The 26,410-nt window shown below is 40.1% G+C and overlaps 3 protein-coding genes across 4 annotated transcripts; all 3 read right to left on the bottom strand.

The window, feature by feature from the left end:
- Positions 1–442: 442 nt before the first annotated feature.
- On the bottom strand, positions 443–14,041 carry LOC141779278 (uncharacterized). The gene is made up of 2 exons (XM_074654034.1): positions 13,889–14,041; positions 443–3,926 (listed from the first exon to the last, which is right to left on the bottom strand). The coding sequence occupies exon 2, from the start codon at positions 3,757–3,759 to the stop codon at positions 1,864–1,866; it is 1,896 nt and encodes a 631-aa protein (XP_074510135.1). The 5' UTR covers positions 3,760–3,926; positions 13,889–14,041; the 3' UTR covers positions 443–1,863.
- A 2,083-nt stretch (positions 14,042–16,124) lies between these two features.
- LOC141779293 (chemerin-like receptor 1) lies at positions 16,125–18,735 on the bottom strand. Of its 2 annotated transcripts, XR_012596250.1 has the most exons (3): positions 18,666–18,735; positions 16,514–18,312; positions 16,125–16,340 (listed from the first exon to the last, which is right to left on the bottom strand). XR_012596250.1 is itself a non-coding variant. In XM_074654048.1 (2 exons), the coding sequence occupies exon 2, from the start codon at positions 18,296–18,298 to the stop codon at positions 17,189–17,191; it is 1,110 nt and encodes a 369-aa protein (XP_074510149.1). In that variant the 5' UTR covers positions 18,299–18,312; positions 18,666–18,735; the 3' UTR covers positions 16,125–17,188. The 2 variants fall into 2 exon arrangements, 1 of the variants encoding a protein (XP_074510149.1); XM_074654048.1 differs by having other exon boundaries at positions 16,125–18,312.
- Positions 18,736–20,449: 1,714 nt separating this feature from the next.
- Positions 20,450–25,137, bottom strand: LOC141779295 (chemerin-like receptor 1). The gene is made up of 2 exons (XM_074654050.1): positions 24,655–25,137; positions 20,450–21,622 (listed from the first exon to the last, which is right to left on the bottom strand). The coding sequence occupies exon 2, from the start codon at positions 21,606–21,608 to the stop codon at positions 20,514–20,516; it is 1,095 nt and encodes a 364-aa protein (XP_074510151.1). The 5' UTR covers positions 21,609–21,622; positions 24,655–25,137; the 3' UTR covers positions 20,450–20,513.
- Between the last annotated feature and the right edge of the window lie 1,273 nt (positions 25,138–26,410).

The raw sequence follows: 26,410 nt of genomic DNA, 5'->3' as shown, positions 1-26,410 counted from the left end.
CTCATAGCCACCAAACAGGAAAACCATAGACCATTGGTACAGTCTACGCACGCAAGAACATTTGGAAAAAGAGATTGCAGTAAAGAAAACTAGGGCACACACTCAGCTCAGTCCACTGTAATATGCATGTTGTATATTTGCACAAAAAGTTAAAGAACCAGTATGTCTGCATGAATTCAGGTTCACAAATTGTTTAAGCAAGCATTTTCTTGTCTAAACTGTACTGTGGTCACTGTATGGGAGATTCAGGGAGTTCATTAAATGAGGTGTCTCAATAATGGCAAACTGAGAATGTTTTTTGGGCACAGGAGATTATTTCAGTATTTAAGTTGGCCACAAGGACAAACAGGCAGCAAGAGCGACTCTGCGACGTCATTATCAGCTCTTTTACTACATCTAAAATGGACATGGCTGCTCATAACAAAATAATAGCTAAGATTAATTCAATTGTTTAATGTATTTAATAGAAAGAGAAACACAAAGCTCAGACTCTGCGACAAAGTTAAGATGACGTGGCTGTTACTGCATTAGTAATACGGAAAGTGCAGTAACAAAACAGTTATTTTCAATAGAGGCCACAAGAACCAATCACAGGAATGGTTTCCTATGAATTGCATGCAAGTGTCACAAAATCACAAGAACCGTGTCAAGTATCTTTGAAATCGAGTAGCTTATACATTTGCCAACATTTCTGATCCACAACCAACGCAAGAATTTCAATCTGTGCAGTTGCCATTAATTTGCTGTACAATTCAATAAAAATATAAAATAAGACACCTAAATTACATGTAGAAGGAAAAAAAAAAAATGTCAATGAGGTTTTCTTACTGCCTGATAACAGCAAAAAGGGAGTCAAAACAAAACTGATGGCAGATAAAGTAATTTCTCTGTACAACTTTAATGGCACAATTAAAAATCCACTCATGACGATGCTACCCTTTCAAAAAGGAAGACATACATATACATATTTAAGATAATTTCAAAAATCACATACTTGCAAGTAAAACATGATGAAAAATGAGGCAATGTGATTGACAATAACAGCATTGGTAGCCACTAAAAATACAATGAAGCTACATATTCATCTTAGCTAGTCAACAATTGGTGGGACATCAAACTAACTACACCGGTAGCCTGTTGGAGAATACTATTAAACTTGCAATTTACCGATGTCAGACATATATTGTTATGGAAATTTTGAATTTAATTCAAAATTCATTTGGTATGCCCCCACCCAAGCCTTATTTCCTGATTCCCATTGGTTTCTGAAATTCATCATTAAACAGAACTTTTCTCCTCATGCCAAAGAAAAAAAAGTGTATAAAAGTAGTTATTCAAAAAAACATTAGAAAACAGCATATTCATCCTAGCTAGACAACAAATTGGTGGGACATCAAGTTAACCACACCTGTAGCCTGTGGGAGAATACCAGGTTCAAATTTGCAATTTATCAATGACAGACATATGCTGTTTTGGTATGCTCACCCAAGCCTTACTTCCTGGTTCCCACAGTTCTCTGAAATTCACCAATACAGAGAATTTTTCTCCACATGCCAAAAAAAGTGTATAAAAGTAGTTATGTATATATATATATATACACAGAGCGGGTTGACATGGAAACAACTGGAGAGGAAAGCCCAGGACAAAAGACTCTGGCGGACTGTGGTCAACGGCCTATGCTCCACAAAGGAGCGAAAGGCTTTGAATGAAATTAATGATGTATATATATATAAAAAAAACATTACAAACTTTACATCAATATACAGGTCTTCAAATACTTGCATTCGAAAGAATCAAAAAACACTCAACTACTGAGAGCTTGATTGTTGGCAATAACAATAACTAGTGGATCTGACATGATAGTTACCCATTGTTTTCTGAGCCATGAGAAGTCTGGTGCTGAAGAAACGTGTCCAAGCATGAGAATGTCTCAGTGCACTCAGTGCATTCGTAAAGAACCTCTGAAGAATTTCCTTTATCATTTGGAGTATGGTCCATATAGTCATCCTCTATGTCCTCTCCATTTCCCTTTTCTAAGGCAGGGTCCCCACTGGAACCAGTGTCGTGAGATGCTTGTCCAACATCATCATTTGGTTCTCCTGTGCTTGGGTGATTTTGAAGGTGAAGCTCAAGGGATGAAGAGTTCTTGAATTGAGCTGGACACCTCGGGCACTTATTAGGCTCCTTTTTGTGATAGCGCAAGTGCCGTTGGTACACACACAAGAGCCCAAATCTCTTTCCACATTCCTGACACTTGTAGTTAACTCGACCCGCTTTTCCCGATTGTTTCCCCTTTGGATATTGCTCTGGTGATGCCGTTTGTTCATTGTCAGAGGAGCTCTTGCTTTTCTCGTCAGGAGAGTTTGTGTCCCCATTAAGAGAATTGGGAGAAGGCCCATTTTGTGGATTTGTGTTGAAGTGTTTCAAACCTGGTTTCTTTTCTATTTCAGTTTTGTGGTACATGGCTATATGCCTTCTCAGATCACAGCGCTGTGGAAAATGTCTACCACAAAATACGCATGTATGCATAGTACCCTTATGGTATCTCATGTGCCGAGATAAACTACTAGAATGATTAAAGACGCGATGACAGTGCTTGCAAGGATGCAGCTTGCCATTTGGATTACTTGTTCTTCTACGTCTACCTTTAGGTGGCATTCTTCGCTTAAAGGTTCTTTGTGATTCTTGATTCTGCTGATCTATTTCCTCCTGAGTTTGATGTGTGAGATGATGCTCCTTCAGAGCTGCTAACCTTTGGAAACGATCACCACATAAACCACATCTGTACGGTGTGGGAGAGAAGTCAAGAATGGCTTTACTATGCCCATTCTTAACATCAATAGATGTGCCGTTACTGTAGCGGTTTTCAAGTGGCGCGTCTTCTTTAGAGTTCACTTCAATTTCAATTTCAGATGCCAAAGTAGCATCAGCCTCTTTTCCTTTGCAAAGGTGCAGTGAATGTGTCTGAAAATCTGACATCCAGAAAAAATTACACTTGCACTTCCTACAAGGATATGTTTTCTCAATCTTCTTTTCCTGCTTATTCACAGAATTACCCAAAGCTGTAGCCTTGGCAACGAGGTGATTTTCTTTTTGGTGAGCATTAAGTGCATCCACTTTAAGGAATCGCTTACCACAATGACTACAGCAGTGAAACCTCTCATTGGCATGGTCTTGGAGGTGATTCTTAAGGTCCTGTCTACCCTCAAAGATCTTACAGCACAAAGTGCACTTGTAACCTCGCTCTGTGTTTCTATACTGCTGGTGACGATGTAAACTCTGCAGGCTGTTAAATGATCTGCTACATATTTCACAACGGTAATTGCCCTGGCGAGACTTCTCCAAGTTCAAGTCTGATGGCCTTGGCCTGAACACATCTCTGTAAGGTGAAGGCTGAGGCCTTAGAGTTGGAGACACTGGTTTGATAGGGGTTGGGAAATGCGATGGCAGGACTCCAGGAGATACTGGTTTTACAGAGGAATGTGACTCCAAGCCATTCACAACTGTCAGTGTGCCATTTTCTTGTAGCACATATTCCCGCGGGATTTCAAATCCATTGGATGAGCCATCTAAGGAAAATGACTCCAAAGGTCCATGAATGGCCATGTGGGCCAACACATTAGAGTACTGACTGAACCCATCACCACACTCAGTGCAGATGAAGGTACTTGATTCTCCACCCAAATGCGTTGAAGCAACAGTATTCACTGATTTCTGCTTTTCCATGATGAAACTATTTTGGCGATGTGCTGATGGCATCACTTTTCAATCTGCAAGTATGAGTGAAACTTTATCCAGACACCCACGCAATCGGTTTCCATGTGAGAATCAGTGTGTCCACTCTCTCAACACACTGGTCCTAAAATGAGGTCCTTGCGAGCTGAATGTCCATCCCTCTCCTAAGGTTTTCCATGTTGTATCAGCACCTGGGGGGATAGAGGAAAAAAAAAAATCAAACAAAACTTAAAAATATATGCCAGATGACTATGCAGTGTTACTTCGCATTCATTCCAAATGACCCAAACCAGGTCGGATGACACGCGTTGACCAATTCAGATAAGGGGTTTTCGCTTACTGTTTTCACTAATGATTGCTGAATCTGTTCCTTTTCGGTAAGATCCGGCAATCACTAGTTCGCTTTTTAAATATGTCCAGGATCTATTCATCATCCCAATACATTCAGATGGCCCTGTTGAGACCTGGTATTAACAGGCATCCTCAGTGATTGGAAACCCAAGTGGACAGCTCTAGGTACAAGTGTGAACGCACTCAAGATGCACTGAGGACACATTGCGATCCGATCGTTCAGACCACATTCAGAGGTGGTCTGGGCAATATATGGCCACATTCTTTTAGCAGTGTGTACGCCGAGGTGTTCTGGGCCACATTAAGGACCTTCTACTCCACTGACGTCCCGCTGGGATCCACGGGGCCTCACTGCACTCCTCAGGTGAATAGACAGGCAGACGTGGGCGCTTGTCTGCCTCGCAGCATGGCAACAGCTTCTGTGCTCTACTGTATTCTGTCAGTACAACTGTATTTTATTAAAATATATCTTATCAAGAAGCTACATATCTACAAACTATCAGACTAGGCACGCGGTGTGAATTATTATCATATTGTCGGAGATGTGTCTGCGTTTTTGTTCTGCTATTTTGCACAGAGCTCACACCCGCTCGCTCTCATCCTCGGCTCTCTGAAGCTCTGTACGCCGCTGTTGCCTGGCAAAGGCAGCGGTGCCGGCAACGTGTGGAAGTACAATAAAATTTTGTTTTGATGTCAATAAAATGTACCCGAATTCTTGAATATGAAGGATATTACTATTGACATTCATGTAATATTCTGTCACAACACCTGCTGTATTAGCCATGTGTTTACTATGTATTTATTTGCATATAGATCGAGGAAGTGAGATCGGATCACAAGTGGTCACTTAAGACGCATGTGGAGGCACATTCTAATGCCAGGTGTGAACAGACATACTTAAAGCTGTTCACTTGTGTTCGGATCACCCAGGACGCATGTTAATGTCAGGTCTGAACAGGGCCTTTGATTCATTTGGGAGTTGCTTACCCACCACTGTACCAAAAGCATATATAAAAGTTCTTTGATTACAGTCATCGGGTTGATCCGCATCAATGTGACAGCCCTCCGGGAAGAGGCTCAACTGAGCACGATTGTGCACTGCAGAGTCCAGGTTTTGATCCCACTCCCCCATCTCTTCTCTGACAGCAGGTAGACACTTTTCAGTGCACAGACACAGAGGTGATTTGAGCGGTGCAGTAGTGAATATAAACAGTGACAGAAGAAGTAGTAGTAATGTGGAAAACAAGAATTTGGGGAGTGCTTGGAGCTGGACCCATTTTTTCGAAGAAAAAAAAAGAATCACTGCAGAAAGTGGACATTACTTTCACAGATACAACAACTGGCTGATGCAGATCTCATATCTAAGCTTCTGAATAGACTTTACATTGCTTTAAGACTATCAACACAGAGAATCCAGCTCAACAGGCCTGCACTTCAAGAAGTTGAGAAAGAAAACATAATGTCAAGTTTTTTAAAACTTTCTTACAGTCACAAATCAGTTTAAAAAAAAAGAAAAAAAAAAAGACAGTGTTGGAAAAATGACAGCAAGCTTGTCAGATGAGCAGCTACAGGCCACACTGCAGGCTCTTACTGCAGTATGGGAACAAGCTCACTTCAAAAATATCACCAAGGTAAACAACTTCTTTAACTTCACCTTGCTGTCCTATGGAAAATCATTCATGCTGTGCCAGCACGTCTTGAGTAGTTGCGGTTTCACATGGCTCAGAGCAACTACCCCCAACCCCAATTGCAAAAGGCACAATTCTGTCCTCTAGAAAAAAAAGGGTCAAGGTAAAACAAGGTAATAAGATATCCTTAAGCGGTCCAATTTATCACTGAATGCTCTACCATCCACAAAGTATATTAGTAGCAAGAGGTGCCTGAGAGAAACCCCCCACATTACCAGACTCCAACATGCCCAAGTCTCTCATGCCCCTTTCAGACCAATATAGTGACCCATCTCTCTGGTCAATCTAAAAGGGTCAACCCACATCATCCAACCTAGCTTTATAACCAAAAGATGGGTTGCATACAAGGTTGGAACCTGCCTGTCTTTGGTAAATTGGCACTCCTAGTAGAGGTATGCCATTAGATCCTGACATTTAAAACATTTATGTAACCAACTACTAGCCTATACTAGTCCAAAACATGTCATTGAGAGAGAGAGAGAGAGAGAGAGAGAGAGAGAGAGAGAGAGAGAGAGAGAGAGAGAGAGAGAGAGAGAAAGAGAGAGAGAGAGAGAGAGAGAGAGTGCCCAGGAGAGAGAATGTGCAACTGAGAAACTTGTTTGGTAATCATTTTACGTAATGCAATGCTTCATAATATTATGTAATTCTGTAGTTTAGAGAGGAAGAATGCAAGAAAACTTTCCAGGCACTGACAGGCCATCCTCTAGTCTATAGAGTGTCCAAGTGAGAAAAGCACCAGTAAGTGAGCCCACCAAGCGGCCTCTGGCAACTCTGAAATATATACTGGACACCATGGCAGAGCTGGAAACACTGTGCATACCACCGCTGTTCCCCAGGTTCACTAGTCACAGCTGTATGATGCGAGAAACAAAAACAAAACACTGTTGAAAAACTGATACAGACTTTGCCACAATCTCAAGGTTGTAAAGGTGCCTCTACTGAATATTGCCTTGAGGTGAATACACAATTAGTTTGTGTTGTATACAATGCAGTCTTGAAGTAATTAAGACAGTGAAATTTTGTGTCTTTATGCTCAGATTATTCACTTTCTCAGATTTTGCTGCTGTACCAGTGAACCAGTCAGGCAGCATTGCATGATTTCACTCAGGACTTCATGACAAATTCAATTATCCAGTGTGTATTTCAGAGTTACCTTTGTAATAATACTGTCTGCATGAAATATACATCATGATAGGCGTGGTGGATTCATAACACATTTTCCACACCTTCTGGCCATCTGCGTTGGGGAGAGTAGGAATTTCTGGCACAACCTCACCTACCTCCAAGGTGCATGGACCAACACTGCAAGCTAATGACCTCAAACACACCCTGTGAAACTGTACAGGTATTTAAAGCATGTCCGTTAAACTCTGTAACCATTGAACCTACATTAACTGATTCTTTTGGCCACTTGGAGGGAAACTGAAACAAGTTGTGAACACATCTTGCAAAAAGTTGCTATCCAGTAGTTACGGAGCAACCGAACAAATGTTGACAACGTTACACAACCCCAACAATGAAAAATAGTTAATAGGGGTGGGAAAAAAAAGATTCACAGCAGTCCCCTGCCCAATTATGCCGTGCAACGTCATCAAACTCACTTGCTTGTTTTACTGGTTGTGAAGATGCAGATATGTTCGACACAAACATCTCATATTTACAAACATAAATTACAGCTAAAGACCGTACAAGGCAATTCCCTGATGTTCTGCACGAAAGTGTGGGTAAACTGTTTTGCACTGTGAGCAATGTTGTGGTGGATCTAGGGCTGTCAAAGTTAACGCGATAATGCAAACTCGTTTTAACACCACTAATTTCTTTAACGCATTTACGCAACTTGCGATTTTTAGGTTGTATCGGGCCTAGTGAAGATACTGGCATCTTATGAAACTAGAAAACCTGAGGAATCCATTAGTACCAACCATGTCATACTAGCTTGTCCTGAAGGAGGCTTAATGACACTCCAAAGTTTTGTTGAGGAAAAACTGTCATAGCCATTTTCAAAGGGGTCCCTTGACCTCTGACCTCAAGATATGTGAACGAAAATGGGTTCTATGGGTACCCACGAGTCTCTCCTTTACAGACATGCCCACTTTATGATAATCGCATGCAGTTTGGGGCAAGTCATAGTCAAGTCATCACACTGACAGCTGTTGTTGCCTGTTGGGCTTGAGTTTGCCATGTTATGATTTGAGCATATTTTTTATGCTAAATGCAGTACCTGTGAGGGTTTCTGGACAATATTCGTCATTGTTTGGTGTTGTCAATTGATTTCCAATTATAAATGTATACACGTTTGCATAAAGCAAGCATATTTGCTCACTCCCATGCTGATAGTATTAAACACCTGACAAATCTCCCTTTAAAAGGTACATTTTAAACAGACAAACACTTTTCTACCGCAAAACACACCCGGAGAATGGCTGACAAAAAAAAAACATGACAGAGGCTGTTGCATCCAGATCTACTGCAAGTGCTGAAAGAATCAAGGTGAGTTAAATTAAATATGCATGGTTAGTAAAGTTAGTGTAGTATTTATCACAAAGATATAGAGGCTTGTTTTCCCTGTTTGCTTGTGTGTGTGTTGTCAAAATTGGCCAAAACCGGAATTTTTTACGCATTATGTCCTGTTATGCGCTACATTCAGTGCGCGCGAGGCAGACAGCTGCGGTAGTGCTGCTTTCATGTGGTGCGCGAAGGCTCCGCAAGTTGTTGCGGTCTTTGTCGTGCACCTCTGAATTTGTGTAAGTACGCGTCAACTGTGTGCGCTGTGCCTTTCTTTTCAACATGGATGCCTTCAAGGGAAGACTGGCCAAGCAAGTTTGCCTACGTCGTGTACAGACATCTCTACAACTGTTCATTGAGAGACCACAGGGACAATCGCATGTCATTACATTCTTGAAAAGAAAAAGGCAACACACTGGGGAAAACCGAGGCTTTTTGCTGCTGGCTGTGAAACGATATGAGAGATCATTTTGTAGAACCTAAAAAAAGGTCTCCTGGAAAGAGTGGCAACCAGATAGGAAGCACCGAGAGACAAAAAATAATTTTGACTTGGAGGTAAGCAACAGTCATAATTACAGTACACAAATGCAATGTTTGGCCTACTTTCCTTTCCGGTATCACTCGTTAACTTCTTGCTTAGCCACAGAATATTTTGTTTCTACGCCCTCTGTCTTTTTGGAGCACACTGCAACGAACAACGCCTTGAGCATAAACGCCTCTGTGCATGCTCGTAGCACACGCGCCATCTACGGAGGCCCGCGCCACGATGTCTCGCGCGAATATAAACAAAGCTTTAAGCTTCCAGAGCAAATGCACTATGACCACCAAGGTTTTTGACTACCTGGAGGATCTGCAGATGAACTGCTACAGTATGAAGCATGTGCCCAGTACTTTGAGGGGCTTGACCCATCTTTTGCCATAAAGACACATCTCCTCAACACATTGGAACAGACATACAACAATGCAGAGGAGAATCTCAGCAAGTGCAGGTCATACGGACAACCTGACATTAATTTCCTTCAAGAGGTCAGGGTGTTTGATCCTCATCACACTGCGTTTAAGAATGACACTGTGTTCAGGTACAAATACATCCCAGGCTTCAGTGCTGTTCCTAAAGATGAATTGGATTCCTACTTCATCCGCCTGGGTCCAGCAGCTGTCAAGAGCTTCAGCATGTGGAGTGGTCAATGCGTACGATATTCAGAGCATTAATATAGCAACAAACAACTACTTGCTATGTAAAGATATAGTGGAGTAATGTCTCCCTGAGCAGAGAATGAAGTTGCTCTCCCTCTGTTTGTGTTGTAATTCAAGCATCTCCTTCCTTTGTTGACATAGTTGTGCGTGCTTTTAGTGCATGTTTGTGCATGGGAGAGTGCCCTACTGGCTGGCTAAAGGCTGCCGCTCTGCACTGCTCTCATACGGTGGTTACCACTGATAACGCTGTCCCAACCGACCTCCGCCATTGTGGAAGCATAGCACCCACCCTCCCGTTTCCCACCAGGTTAACACGGTTAGCTCTGTCAGCACCGTTAGCTACAGGTCGTCGGCTCACCCGTCGCCATGTTTAGAGCCGTGTGGAGGCAATAGAAATGCTCCCAATCTTGCATTTCGCACCTTCAAGGGTGTTAAGATTAAAAGACTGACATTTTCAAAATGGCAGCACAAGAGAAAGATACACAACCACAAACCCAATTAAAATTCTGAGGGAAATCTGCCAAAGACACCACAGCTTTAAAAGACTCCTGTGCCTCCTCCTGAGTTGGATGTTGGATGTGTACATATGGAATGACCCACACATGTGCTGTCATGGTCTACTTCCACTTCCACTTCCTTATAACGTTAAAAACAGAGAACCTTGAGAGAGCTAAAGTAGGCAAAATATGCAACAACAGGAAACATATGCAAGACAGGGATGCAATAATAGGGATGCCCCAAATGAATCCGCAGCATCAGGATCATGGCTGATCCAGAAGTTGGGAGATTTATATAGGCTATTTATCACCATGTTATTTGTGGGTCCCACCAGCTTTCAACCACTGCACTCTATAAAAACACTTGAAAAGCAACCACACAGTGCTGTGAACTATGGCTGACCGATAAATCATATTTTCATCGCCGTAGCGATATGAACATGCGCGATAAACACATCGCAAAAGGCTCTCTAAAACGTGATGAATAAGAGAAATCATTGTATTTTGGGATGGTTACCGAAACCCGGTATTAAACGGGCTCCGGGAATAACAATTTTAGTATTTATTATCACGCTGCAGCCTCTCCCTGCTCTGCTTCGGAGCTCTCCAAACACATACACACACAGAGCGAAGTCAACAAACAACGAGAAGATAGTAAAGGGAACCAGGTGAAGTTTAGTTGACAACAACTATGCTCGTTACTGTAAGTAAGTGCAATAAAACTTTGTACGTGTAAAGCCAAGATACTTTATCATTACACCTGTTCAACAAGCACAAACATGATGAAATGGTTAAACATGTAGGAAAGTGATATTTCAATCGGCTCTGTCCGCAGTCTCTCATCCACTGCAGCTATGTTTACATAGGCACAGCGAGCTAGCTCGGCGGCTAACAGCGAATTGTAAACAACTGCAAGTTATTTTGTTGTGTTCTGGATAACTTTAGTTCCCTCTAGTAAGCAATTGTCCAGTGTTTGTGTCCAGGGAGTTTATTGTTAAGGGTGGAACGGAAGGAGTGAAGCGGTGATGCGCCGTTATTGACAAGGGTGCAGACTACGGAGCATCTGTGTTATTAATTTATTATCTTCATAAAGTATACAGTAGGGGCAACGTAACCCTTGTCTACTAAAACAAAAGCAGGCAGTAGGCTCTGTGGTCTAACTGTTTAGGTTAGTTTGCCACATATTTTACTTGTAAACTTAACTGCTGGCCGATACAAAACAGCCCCTTCTCCCTCTACCAGCGGTACATGCAGTGGTTCACATCAGCAGAGGGAGAAGGAATGACTGATGTCTGTATTCTTCAGTCTTTCTAGGCTTCACTCAGTATTTTCAATATGATTTATTTTATTAAAATTTTAGATTTGTTTCCAGTGAGATATTAATGAGTTTATGTAGTGACTTTTCTGTTGTAAACATTACTGTTGCTGCTATAGAAATCACATTTAGCCTAGTTATATCTAAAATACAGTATATGTATAGCTAATTTGCACACTTCAATATTTGTTTATTTATCGCAAGTGATATCGTCATTGCAATATCAAAGTTATTGCACATCGCAGATTGTGCAGGCATACTGTGTGCAAATGAACTGCAAATGAACAAAGCTCACAAAAATATAAAGTGGCCAGGAGTTTCAATTAACAATAACCGTCAGTGTCAGTTCTTTTGCAGTATTTTGTGTCTATTTTAGCAATATTCTGCAGGTAAAGCACACCTTTACAGTGCTGCTGCTGTTTGACAACTCCCTCTACTAGCCTAACCTAGGGCTGCACAATTAATTGAATATTAATCGCGATCACAATTTTGACTCCCCACAATTAAATGAACATGATCGACTGCAATATTGACGTTTAAAATGTGTGCTCTGCTCATAGAAAACTTTATCAAATCAAGCGCCTCCTAAACTAACAGCCAGCCACCACCATCACATTTAGGGAGCCGTCTTGCCACTGCACGCTCACTATACAGCAGCAGCCTGTGAAAAACTTACATGAATGTTACGGTTGCAGTCCAGAGTAGAAGTGTAATATAATGTATATTACTCGTTTTGCCAACAAGCAAAATGAAAATGCACTGAATCCAGGTGAAGACAAACCTTATTTTAAGTCTTATTTGGATGAAGAGTTGATAATTAGCAGGGATGTAGCACAACTTGGAAATGAAAGCAGCGCTCTGATTTAAATGTGAAAGTGCAATAAAAATATTTTGTCCTTAAAATCAGTTAATAATCATGATAAATAATTGTGATCTCCATATTGATCAAAATAATCGTGATTATCATTTTGACCATAATGGCACTAGCCTAACCTCAGTAGGACATTTAATGATGAAGGAAAAACCTGCCCAATCCTGTAACAGATCCAGCCTGATGCTTCTCTCCACAGATCATACAAAACAGGATAATATACAAAATATTTATGGTTTCCCATAAAATAAATAGCTTTGTTGTAGGCAGGGTCTGAAAATAAGTTTTTTCCTCACGTGCCACTGTGGCAGGTCACTGAACATTTCTACTATTTTTTTTGTCTGCCACTTCTGAAATCTATGTAGAACGCTTTAGAATTGAAAACACTAGGACTGTGTATTAGAAATAATCTGGCGATAACATACGTTTCATGATACAAGGGTTACGATTCAAAATATCGCTACATATTGCGGTACTGTAAGCAAGGTGATGTATTGATTTTTTTAAATCTAATTTAGGAAAACGGTCATAGTAAAAAAAAACACACTGCCATATGCATAAAATCTGAGTAGAAAAATGTTTTTTAAACTATTTTATGGAATCAGAATAATTGGATCTGCATTTGCATTTCTCTTTGCAAATAAAATAAAGTATTGACTGAGTTAATCTTTGCTTGTAACTAACTATTAATTAGAAATCGATACAGGGTTTTTGAGAATCGATACAATATCACAATCATAATATTGCAATACTCCATATTTTTTATATTTTCTTACACCCCTAGGAAACACTGAGTCAGCGGTAACAGACAGTAGAAATATGGATCATGTAACCTTAATCACTGACTATTTTTAATTTAGGAATTGCTTTAATATAAGGAAAACCTATCTGCCATGGTGGCAGGTGACCTGAAATTTTTACCTGCCACAGCCAACCATTTACCCTGTATTTGGCCGGTGGCAGGTGCTAATTTCATTCCCTGGTTGTAGGTTACATTTTCAGATACGTCCAAATTGCTTCATTAATTGTAATGTGAGCTTACTGTAGTCAAGGTGTGCACCGGAAACAACCACATTTCCTCACCTCAATAGAAGTTTATCTTATCTTATATTGTTACAGAAAAAACATATACATTCACTTCATATATATATTTATAAACGCTGTAATTCACATACTAAAACAAATCAAAGACACAGCTCAGCAAGAGGAAATAACAATCATATGATGACTGTTTTGAGGATAGTGTAATTACCAAAATCTAAATATTTACAACACTGATACGCACAGGTGAGGTTGGCTCAATTGTTGTGGAGCTATTGCTCAGTCAACAAGCTTTGACAGGATTTCCCCGACATTGTACATGAACCACTATGAACAAAACACCTTTGTCGGTGCAGTATTTCACGGTTTATCGTGAGCTGCCAAGTTTAGAAAGCGATGTATGCAGCCAGGGGGCGACTGAACCATCTCACCTATTGTAGAGAGGAAGCTAGTAAAATAACAGTGATAATAACACGCACTGGTAAGGGCTCCTTGAAGTAAATACAGCTACAGACAGACATTAAGTACCATCAGTCCACAGACAGTTTCCACTGAACGTGAAGCTGTTGGGCTAATGTTAGCTGCTAATGTTAGCTGCTAAGCTAAAGCTAATTAGCACGGTGAGTTGTACATATAATAACTACGCATTTAGGAGTCATTCAGTTATCTCAGTGTAGACATAACTTACCACACAAGCTGGTACATCTCTGCAGTGGATGTTATAGTCAGGAGTCCGTCAGTACTGCTCGGTTTGTCGCTGCAGGCCGGAGCTGTCCGAGCCATCGCAGAGCATATTAAAATGGTGTAGCTATGACGTCATGACGCACGGCGCAAACGTGTATGACGTATTTCCGCACAATAGAAAAGGCAAGGCAAGGCAGCTTTATTTGTATAGATAGATAGATAGATAGATAGATAGATAGATAGATAGATAGATAGATAGATAGATAGATAAATAGATGGATGGATGGATGGATGGATGGATGGATGGATGGATAGTAACTTTATTGATCCTGAGGGAAATTCAAGTTTCCAGCATCACAGTTCCATAGTGCAAAACATATGTGTTAGTAAAAAGGCAGTAAAAAAGTTAGTAGTGCAAAGTACAAAGTACAAAAAAATATATACCAGATGTAAAAATACAAGGAGATGAAGAAAACTGTTAAAACTGAATGTAGTGCAGGGTAACAGCTGTGATACACGACTATTAAAAAGTGCAGAAGAGACTGTTAAAATTGAGTATAGTGCAGGGTAACTCCAGTAGCTTAGTCTATGAAAGTGCACTGTGTGCATTATTATCTGTCCTGCAGACCTTCCTCCTTTGTCCCCCCCCCCCCCTCCCTAGAGAGGTGTTGTACAGTTTGATGGTATAGCTCATTTCAGCAACAGGGCAATTTAAAGTGCTTTACATAAACATTCAAGAACATTGCGACAAAGTGCAAAAGAACATTAAGACATAATTAAAACAGTTATAAAAACATAAAAACATTAAAGATTAGAGACGTATTTCTGCACAATACAAAAGAGTATGCCTTACCCCATACACCACACATTTAGATTTTTATTTCATTTTAAGACACCTTGACGACGAAGATTTTAACTAACATTATAACTGGATATTACAGAATTTATTAATTTAATTAATTAATTAATTTACTCTGTAGCAGGCTATGGCCTTGGGTCCCACTCACAATTCTAGTTGACTGGAGTCAAGTTTTTCCACAAACACATCTTTATTATTGTAGGATATTGTATAAAACAACATCATAACACTGATAAAAAGAGAGAGAGTAAGGCAAGGCAAGGCAGCTTTATTTGTATAACACATTTTAGCAACAGGGCAATTCAAAGTGCTTTACATAAACATTCAAAAACATTGCCACAAAGTGCAAAAGAACATTAAGACATAATTAAAACAGTTATAAAAACATAAAAACATTAAATATTAGAAAATAAAAACAAGCTAAAAATAAAAGCTAGGATAGAAGCTAAAATAGAATATTACACACAAGAGTAAAAGCTCTAGTGCAGTATAAGATCATTATCTGGTTTAATAAAAGGCAGCAGCAAACAGAAAAGTTTCAAGCTTTGATTTAAAAGAACTAAAAGTTGGAACAAAAAAAGAAATGCATAAATAAATAAATAATAATAAGACTGCACTCTTCCATTGTAGCTCTAGGGGTCATCATCATATATGTTCAGTTCTTCATAAGCTCTGAGGAGAGACTTTGCATGTTGTGCTTTACATAAACATTCAAAAACATTGTGACAAAGTGCAAAAGAACATTAAGACATAATTAAAACAGTTATAAAAACATTAAATATTAGAAAATAAAAACAAGCTAAAAATAAAATCTATAGGATAGAAGCTAAAATAGAATATAACACCAAAGAGTAAAAGCTCTAGTGCAGTATAAGATCATTATCTGGTTTAATAAAAGGCAGCAGCAAACAAGAAAGTTTTAAGCTTTGATTTAAAAGCACTCAGAGATGGAGTTGGTCCTGCTGGTTTCTGGGAGCTTGTTCCAAATATGTTTGGTGCATAAAAACTGAGCTTCTGCATGTTTAGTTCTGACTCTGGGGACACTAAGCAGTCCTGATCCAGATGACCTGAGAGGTCTGGATGGTTCAGAGCATAGTAGAAGATCATAAATGTATTTGGCCCTAAACCATTTAGTGCTTTGTAAACCAGCAGGAGTATTTTGAAATCAAAAGAGAAAACCTTACCCCATACAGCACGCATTTAACTTTTAATTTTATTTCAAGACCCCTTGAGAACGAAGATTTTAACTAACAATTTAATGCAAAGCTTTATTGAATTACTGGATATTACAGAATTTATTAATTTAATTAATTAATTAATTTACTCTGTAGCAGGCTATGGTCTTGGGTCCCACTCACAATTCTAGTTGACTGGAGTCAAGTTTTTCCACAAATATATCTTTATTATAGTAGGATATTGTATAAAACAACATCATAACACTGATACAAAAAATTATAGATGATTATTAAAAAAAACGTGCATACACCATAAAATGATCTTGTAAAAGGATGCAGATGAAAACATTAAAAGTTGTTTAATATTTTAGCTTCTTTATGTACAGCCCTGTTTTCAGCGTTGAGATGATGCATTTTTTCAGCTGATCCAAGAGGATTTTTTAAATTATTTAGTTTAAGAAGTACGAGAATTTGTTAAAAAAATATAATATGAAAAGTAAAGCTGTCAGAAAAATTTAATCGTGTAAAAAGTACAATATTTACCTCTGAGAGTAAAGTAAAGTACAAGTATCTCAAATTTGTAGCAAACAAAAACCAAAAGATCAAACTGATCCAAGTAAAAACGGATGCTGCTTTTGGAACACAACACGCTCATAGCAACTACCATAAGTTTAGGCTTACATATAGTAAAAATATACAATAACATGTTTATCAAAGAATGCAGTAGGTATGTATCAGTCAAAACTTAGTTGAGTAGGTTTCTATGATGTTGCCACATACAGTGTTGATCAATGTGAATCAGTGGTTTTCAGGTACCTAGTGCACCATGAGAAATAAACATTTCAGGGTGGTTGGCCATGTGAAAATGACTACACATGCCAAAAGAAGAAATGACAATGCAAGATATACATCACAAAATGGTGTAGATAAACCAAAAGATGGTTTCTGTGGGGATTGTCGTTGTGCCCAATTTTTCTCACGTCTTGATGGCAGAGGAAGTTGGGTTGAGGTGGGTGTGAGAGGCAAGCTGTGTGTTGAGACAATGCTGTACAAAATGAACTTGCAGTGTGAAAACATATTTCACCATGTAGATTCTATATTCAGTAAAATCTGTTCCATAAGGCCATTTACAGTCTATATTCTCTCTACATATACACACACAGCATATATTGATAAAAGCTATGAATATAAAGTTATTCTTATATTCAGCAACATTTATGAAAAACATTTGTGCAGTTGCAGCATTTGTTTCTTCATGTCATGGACAGACTTAAACTTCAGTATTAAGAGCTGACATCTCTCTGCTCCGACTGGTGTCCACTGACTTTGTGTCGGTGTGAGAGCCAGAAACCTCTTCCCGGAAGGCAGTCTCCAATACAGTCAGGATGGATTTGCAGACTTTATCCTTGAAATCTTGTCCCATGAACACATACAGCAGTGGGTTCAGGACACTGTTGAAATAAGCCAGGTTATTTGCTAAAGGACCACCAATAGTGGTGACATGGCGCAATGTTATACTACGATTAGTAGGCCTGAAATTCACCATCTCAATTAAATGAATGATGTGATACGGAGCCCAGCACAGGAAAAAGGTGGTGATGACTGCGGCGATGATCTTAAAGGGGCGACTCGACTGGCGGGCCAGGGTGCGGTTTCTTCTGATACGATGGATTATCACAGCATAACAGGAGACAATGACAGTGAAGGGGACAACAAATCCCAGGAGGAAGCGGGTGATGGTCATGGCCTCATGACGAAGCTGTCGCAGCTGATTCACAGACGGTGTTTTATAGTCATCAGAAAGAGCAAAGTTGTTGAAGCAGATGATGGCGTCCTTACTGGGTTTCAGCCCAGTGTCCCTGAAGATGAAGTACGGAATGCTGAGAATCAGAGCCAGTACCCAAACACCCAGACTCACACAGGACGCCTTGCGTACACTCCGGTGGTTCTGGGCCCAGACGGGCCACACCACAGACACACATCTGTCCACACTGATCACCATCAGAATGTAGACACTGGCAAACATGTTCAGGACGGTTATAATGATACGAAGTTTGCACATGAACTTGCCAAAAGGCCAGTGGAGATTCAAAGCCATGTAGATCACACTCAGAGGCAGGAACGCTGTGAAGAGGAAGTCGGCCACAGCCAGGTTGAGGAACCAAACTGTGTTAATGGTTTTCTTCATCTTGAACCCGGTCACCCAGATAACCACTCCATTCCCGAGCACACCAAGGACAAAGGCCAGACAGTAAACAACGAGGGACAAGATGTGGAGAGACTTTCTCAGCTCTGCATAATTGTCAATATTTGTAGAGCCATTATTTCTAGATACATCTGTTGTATTGATGTGATAGGAAGAGGCATTGGTCATCTCCATTATTGTCTTGAGACCTGCAATGGCAACATGAAGAAACAATATGAACCTTTTTTTCCTTTTATTTCCTTATATAGATGTCAACAACAGTCCCTAATGATATAATGATGTGATACGATTTGTAGATATGGCCTTAAATTGAACTGTGTTTTATATATATATATATAAAAGTCTTTCTCCTCTTAGAAAATAAATTAACTCTTCGAAATATGTCGGCCCGCTTTATTCAATCATTTGCCTTGCCAATGCCTTTGTTATTAAATTCCAGGTAAGATGTTTGTCAGGGTAGCTATGGCCAACATCAGATGTCTTTATTCCAAGTCTAATTTTTTCTTTTAAATTAAATTCAAAGGATAACATATCACAGTACCTTCGTCAAAGCTGATCAGTCAGATGAGGATGTGTCCGCAGCGCCAGTGACCCTGCATGGTCTAACTGTGACTCCTTTTGAAGTCTCATGAAATGTGACGTCATGAGGCTGGACCACATGTAACACTCCTCCCACACGTTTAATGTTTGTCTTTTAATGCTTTTTAAATGTAGAAGGATTCTAAAGCCCTTAGATTCCCATAAAAAATACAAAGGACATAACCTCAGTGTCCTCAGTGTTAGATGCCTTATTATCAACTTATCTGCAAAAGCTGCTCTCAAGAATCTGCTACTGAATTTCTTGCTAAGACTTATGCCACATTAAAGAGTCTCTGTCCTTTGGGAAACTCCAAAAAGAAAGTAGGTGCTAAGTACCAAAACAATTAAAGGCATGAGTTGTGGGTTGTTGAGACAACTACCTGAGAGGGAGTGGAGCTACAACTACTCATGTTCACCAATGATCCTGCTGTATAATGTATATCTCTCCATGTGGGTTGAGCTCATGTTTGCTTGAGGTATAAACTAGGCTGCCTTGATCAATCCCTGCAAGCAAAAGAGATCTGAAGTAAGAATATGTCTTTTCCTACCATTTTATTTGAATTGATAGGGTCATTTCGCAGGTCTACATTACATGCATGTTGCTTTCTGTCAGCATCCTGTTTCACAATCTTAATCACATTTCCTCTGAAATTCAGAAAAGCACATGAAGTGCAACTGTTATCTTTAGGGTGTTGGAGAGGGGTCATTAGTTAAAAAATACTTTTCACACACTATTTGAAAAACAGACTTCATAATCTGAGTATAAGGTTGACTGGACCTTAGAGCTTCTAGCTGATGTACACATTAAACACAAGGATCCAAGAGCCCTTTATTGAGTGAAGTGAATGGATGAATGGATGGAGGATGAATGAATATTTTTTTTCCGTACATTAAACAAAAATATCAATATCACAAAAGAAGGAAGGTCGAAGGCACAAACTGAACTACGGTGGCCTTCAGGTAACGTAAAAACCAGATAGGCCCTCGATAGAGCCAGTGTTGGTTTTGTCTGTTCTGGGCTACTGGAGAAACATGGCAGAGCAACATGTCGGACTCTGTGAAGAGGACCTGCACCCTAAATATAAACATAGTTATGAATATTATATTCCATTTCTGCGAACACATCCCCATAAACCCTACACACTGTTCTTTAATGCAAACAGGCACTATTAAATGACCTGCGTCAGCCACGCTGACTTGAAATATACTTTAAGATGTAAAATAGTTCCCTCTGCTGGTCAATTAACATTATGAAAACAGTCTACAATGATCAATGGAAAGACCATCAATAACTGTTGATCAAATCATAATTCTGTGATTTGCAACTTGATAGTTTGGATAAATTAGCATGAGGTGTTATCAGATGAGTTGTGTGCCTGAGACATACATTATATTATTATATATATGTATCACAAGAGAAATGATGTGCAATCATGTAGCAGTATGTCTTATGGGTGATCCAAATAATATTTTAATAATGGAAAAAAAGGATTGCATCATTATCATTTACAGATTCATTGAAGAGTAAAAACAAGTTTCAAATAAAACTAAAATGAAATACATTAGAATCAAGCTTTGATAGACAGGTTCATACATATGACAATATCCATAACCACATTTATACAAAGAATAAGCAGGCCATTCCTTTCCTGTGGTTTAACTGTATGTTGTCTAAGCGTTAAGAAATAATGGAAAACCTCAGGAACATAATTAGCTCATAGTAACCATGTAGGTAGATCTGTTCTTTACATTTACAGGTGTGGAAATCATTTACAGTTGCAGTATTTGTTTATTCATATCATGGATAACTTCATACCACAGTGTCACTAACTGACTTATCTTTGCTTTTGCTGATGACCGTAGACGTTTTGTTGGTGTGAGAGTGAGAAACCTCCTCCTGGAAGGCATTCTCCAAAACCTTCAGGATGGATTTATGAACTCTGTCTTTGAAATCTTGTCCCATGAACACATACAGCAGTGGGTTCAAGCCACTGTTGAGAAAGGCCAGGCTGGATGCTAAAGGATACCCAATAGTGGTGACAAGGTGTAATGTTTCACTATCATAAGTAGACCTGAAATTCACCATCATTAATTTCATGATGTGAAAGGGAGCCCAGCACAGGAAAAAAGTGGTGATAACTGCAGCGATGATCTTAAAGGGGCGACTTGACTGGCTGGCCAGGGTGCGGTTTCTTCTGATACGATGGATTATCACAGCATAACAGGAGACAATGACAGTGAAGGGGACAACAAATCCCAGGAGGAAGCGGGTGTTGGTTATGGCCTCCTTACGAAGCTGTATCACAGACAGTGTTTCATTATCAGAAAGAGCATAGTTGGTGAGGCAGTTGATGATTTTGTCATTGTTAGATGACGGCTCAGTGTTCCTGAAGATGACGCCAGGAGTGCTGAGAATCAGAGCTAGTACCCAAACACCCAGACTCACACAGGACGCCTTGCGTACACTCCGATGGTTCTGGGCCCAGACGGGCCACACCACAGACACACATCTGTCCACACTGATCATCATCAGAATGAAGACACTGGCAAACATGTTCAGGAAGATTATAACGTAATGAAGTTTGCACATGAACTTGCCAAAAGGCCAGTGGAGATTCCAGAATATGAAGGTCACACTCAGGGGCAGGAACGCTGTGTAGAGGAAGTCGGCCACAGCCAGGTTGAGGAACCAAACTGTGTTAACGGTTTTCTTCATCTTGAACCCGGTCACCCAGATAACCACTCCATTCCCGAGCACACCAAGGACAAAGGCCAGACAGTAAACAACGAGGGATATGATCTTGACAGACTGTTCCAGCTCTGCATACTTGTCATACAAAGAGCCATTTGCATGAGATACATCTGTTGTATTGATGTGATAAGGTGCAGTAGTTATTTTCTCCATTGTTGTCTTGAGACCTGCAATGACATCATGAAAAATAAATGAAAAATGTTTCTGAACTTTTCATGCCAGTCTCTTCTGCTTATTTTTAAAAAACGTCTTTTTTTGCACATATAAAACAGGAGCCAAAGTTGTCATCAAAAAGTCATCAGAGTCTACTCACATCAAACCACTTTATCCTTCTTAAACGAGAAGTAGGCTAGTATAAACACATATATATATATATTACCTTAATTAAATTGAATATTGCCATATTGTTGTTATAAGGATAACAGTTACCTTTCTCAATGATCATCAGTCGTTTGAGGATGTGTCTGCAGCACCAGTAAAGCCTCATGCTATTAATAAGACTCCTGATATGACGTCAGCGTCATCGAGGCGGGACCATATGTAGCCCGCAGTAATTCATGACAAAAAATCATGAATTCTCAAAAATTCTCATGACAAATTCCAGTTGTTCTGCAAGTCCACTTTTTTCAATGATTAATATGAAGAATAATTATTGTTTATTTATATAATTAATTTGTTTAACACAACACACATGGGCCTAAAGATCTCTAATCAGTTTTTAGGTGGAACAAATGGTGGGGCAATCACATGTTACTCTTTTTTAGACAAATTTCTTCTGAAATTTAGAAACACTGACGTGCAACTGATAGTTTCGAAACTGCGTGTCAGTTTGAACGAGCACAAAACTTTCTCCCAAACACTACTGGCAGTACTTTATTATCAATCAAATAAATAAATATACAACAGTATGGCCTTGGCTGAAATGTTCCCACAATTCACCCACAGATCTAATGTCGCCTCTTTTTAATTTAACAGTGACAAATGATGTAAACAATATCTTTCACACAGAAAATTACATAATGAAATTATACAGGAGGATCTAAATATTCTCATGAGTTTTTTCCCCCAAACAGCAATCACACTGTGTATTCAAACCTTAGACACAGTATTAGATAGATAGATAGATAGATAGATAGATAGATAGATAGATAGATAGATAGATAGATAGATAAATAGATAAATAGATAAATAGATAGATAGATAAATAGATAGATAGATAGATAGATAGATAGATAGATAAATAGATAGATAGATAGATAGATAGATAGATAGACAGCTTTATCTATCCCAAGTCAGACAACAACAAACAAACAACAAAAACACAGTATTTACAATACACCAATAAATAAATAACATCATAAGAAGCCCTTTGAGACATAATCAACAGCTGAGAGGTACCATGGATCTAGGCCATGTCTAAGAATGTTCATTATAAAATCGGACCGCTGCTGGAACAAAAGACCTCCTGAATGGTTCAGCAGAGCACTGAGGCATCACTAGTCGCTCACTGAATGAGCTTCTGAGTCCGTTAAAAACACCATGTAATGGATGACCTTCAAAATGCAGAACTGTTTTAAGTTTGGCCCTTGTCCTCTTTTCTACAGTGACCTCCAGTGAGTCTGGTGCAAGACCAATCACTGAGCCTGCCTTTCTGATCAACTTATTGATCCTGTTTTTATCATCCACAGTGATGCTGCCCCCCCAGCAGAGCACGGCATAAAAAAGAACACTAGCTAAAATACCTTGATAGAAAACATGAAGAACGGTCTTGCTGACATTAAAACATCTAAGTTTTCTCAAGAAGAAGAGTCTCGACTGGGCCTTCTTGAATACAACATCAGTGTTCTTTTTCCAGTTTAATTTACTGTCCAGGTGGACACGTAGGTATTTATAGGACTGGACAATCTCAATCGGCTGACCCTTGACTACCACTTGGGAAACCTCCTCCTTCTTCCTTCTAAAATCAATAATCAGCTCTTTGCTCTTCCCAACATTCAGTTTTAAAAAGTTTTTATCACACCAGCTGACAAATGATTCAACCTCTGTTTTGTAGGCCAGGTCACTGCCTTGGTTAAGTAGACCCACTAGAGCAGTGTCGTCTGAAAATGTTTGGATTTGACAAGACGCCTGACTCTGCCTGTAGTCAGCGGTGTAGAGTGTAAATAAAAAAGGAGATCAAACTGTGCCTCGTGGGGCTCCTGTTTTAGTTAAAATGCTGTCAGACCATTTTTTATCATGCCTAACATACTGAGGTCTAGATAAAAGATAATCTAAAACCAAGGCGATGGTTGTGTTGAGGTGTTTAAAATCCATCAGCTTGTTAGCTAAAATGTGTGGTTGAATAGTATTAAAAGCACTAGAAAAACCAAAAAACATAATCCTAACAGAGATGGCAGTTGTTTCAAGGTGGCTGTAAATACTTTGAAGCATAAAAAGTAGTGCATCATCTACTCCCACATCCTTCCTGTGGCTCTGACCTGTCTACTCATGTGACCCAGATAACCCTTCCAAAACATTTCGTTCTGTGTGATTTCAGGGCTATAGGTCTAAGATCATTAAGATCAGGTGTCGCTGTTAACAAGCATTTCTGAAAGTTACAAATAGTCCCTTTAACCTCACTTGTCACCCGGGGTTTATTATTAGGGAACATCTTTAATCGTGGGATAACAGACTCGACACAGAAATCAATATAACTGGTAACTTTGTCAGAGATACTGTCCAGATCATCATCGTCATCAAAAAACACAGTCCAGTCGGTGCAATCAAAGCACCCTCTGAGCGTTTCACACGCGTCCTCAGACCACACATGCACAGTCTTGTGCGTAATCGGCTGCTTCCGAACCACAGAAGAATATCTGGATGTCAGAGATATCAGGTTATGATCCGATTGTCCAAGAGGAGGAAGCAACTTCGAAACGAAACTCTCCTTAATGTTCGTATAAAACAGATCAATAGTTTTATCGCCCCTAGTAGGGCATGACACCATTTGTTTAAAAGAGGGTAGGGTGGCAGAGAGAGAGCAGTGATTCAAATCCCCGTTGATAATAACCAGCGCGTCTGGAGAGGAGCGTTGCAGATCATGGGTGACTCTCGATATTGTCTCTGTAGCCAGCATTGCGTTACCCGATGGGGGAATGTAAACTACTTGGACAATCACATGAGAAAACTCCCTGGGCAAGTAGTAGGGTCGGCAACTCACCACAAGCAGCTCAATGTTCGGGTCACATACTCTCTCCTTCACCGTAACATGACCAGGATGACACCACCGATCATTAATGTAAAGGCAAACACCTCCACCCTGTTTTTTGCCGGTCCTAGCTGGGTCTCTGTCCATCCTGTGTAGTGAAAAACCTTCCATTTTCACATGAGACTCTGGTATCCTGTCAGACAGCCAAATCTCCGTAAAACACAGTAGGCTGCTCTGTCGGTATAGGCGATCATACTTCAAGTACCCTGTCAACTCATCCGCCCTATTAACCAAGGAGCGCACATTCCCCATAATAACAGAGGGCAGCACGGGTTTGTACCCCCGCCGATTGTTCCTGGCCCGGACCCCTCCTCTGCGGCCTCTCTTCCTCTCTCTAGTCTTGCTCCTGATCTCCGACAAGTCGACATCGAGATCCAGTCCATCTGGTGCAGGATGCCTCAGCTGAAGAAGCTCTTGCCGAGTGTAGGTGATAGAAGGTGGGCCCAGCTCGCTCCTGACCTTGAAATGTTTGAGCGGCTCTCCAAAAAGTTATTGCCTAAAGCCACAGAAGGCAAATCACAGCGCGACTATTTAGTGCAGCCATAATCACGTCGTCAGAGTTTGATCCCGCTGGTGATCATGAATCATAAGGCTTTAAAAACGTTAGAAACACATAAAACATAGAACACCGACGCACAGGTAGCAGAGTCGCCAGCTCAAGGGGGCGGCGCCTATATTTTCAACATCAAGCCAAAATCAATTGGCTTGCCTGTAACTTATCTCAGTGACCAAACACACACTGTGCACACAGCAATATTCAGCAGGATGGTTGGTACCTTTCTTGTAGTTCTGCGGTTCTCCAGAGATGTTACCAGTCCATAGGCATGTGTCCGCGAGCACGAGGGCATCACGTGGGCATAATCACGGAGTTTGGTGGTTATCCAGCGATGCCAGAGGAACTCTGAGTATTCCTGATGTGTTGTCTCTCGCTTCCAGGTCGGAAACAGTTCAGACGAAGCTCCTGTTAGTGGAGCGGATAGTGGAAAAATCATGCAAATAGTGATACAAGCACCAAATTTGGCTTGATGATTGCCGAGGGGTCACTTAGCAAATATAAACGACTGGCCACTTGAAAATCCAAGATGGCCGCCATTTTTCACGATGGCCGCCAAATTGACCTGCTGATAACGGTTTCTCTCATAGAAACTCATCTACTTGGTTGATTTGAGTGATCTCGGTGTCAAATTATGTTTTCTAGCATGCTGGATCTAATTCTGATAGTTTTAAAACATTTTAACAGCAATATGGCGGCCCTTTTGTGTCTGTTTAGTGTCTGCTTCCTCATGAGAGCACGGGGCCACAGCATCCAGGGACTTCCTATTGGTGCTGATGGCTTTGTTTCCTTATGTCGCAATGACCGTGCAAGATATTTCAGCTTCACACACTTCTCCATTGTTGTCTCGAGACCTGCAATGACATCATGAAAAATAAATGAAAAATGTTGATGAACTTTTAATGCCAGTCTCTTTTGCCAATTTGAAAAACGTCCTCTTTTTTTTGCGCATATAAAACAGGAGCCAAAGTTGATGAATTATCAGAGTCTACTCACATTAAACAACTTTAACCTTCTTAAACAAGAAACACAAATATATATGTATATATGTATATGTATACATATATACATATATATATAGCATGGCAAATGGCACATTTTTCTTGGGCGCTACCCACATAACCAGCTGTGCTGCTCATCCCACAAATGCATGAT

This window comes from Sebastes fasciatus, chromosome 12 (genome assembly GCF_043250625.1).
Source record: "Sebastes fasciatus isolate fSebFas1 chromosome 12, fSebFas1.pri, whole genome shotgun sequence".
In the NCBI taxonomy this organism is placed as follows: Eukaryota; Metazoa; Chordata; class Actinopteri; order Perciformes; family Sebastidae; genus Sebastes; species Sebastes fasciatus.
The sequence above is the reverse complement of the archived record's forward strand: the minus strand, read 5'-3'. Positions and strand labels throughout refer to the sequence as shown.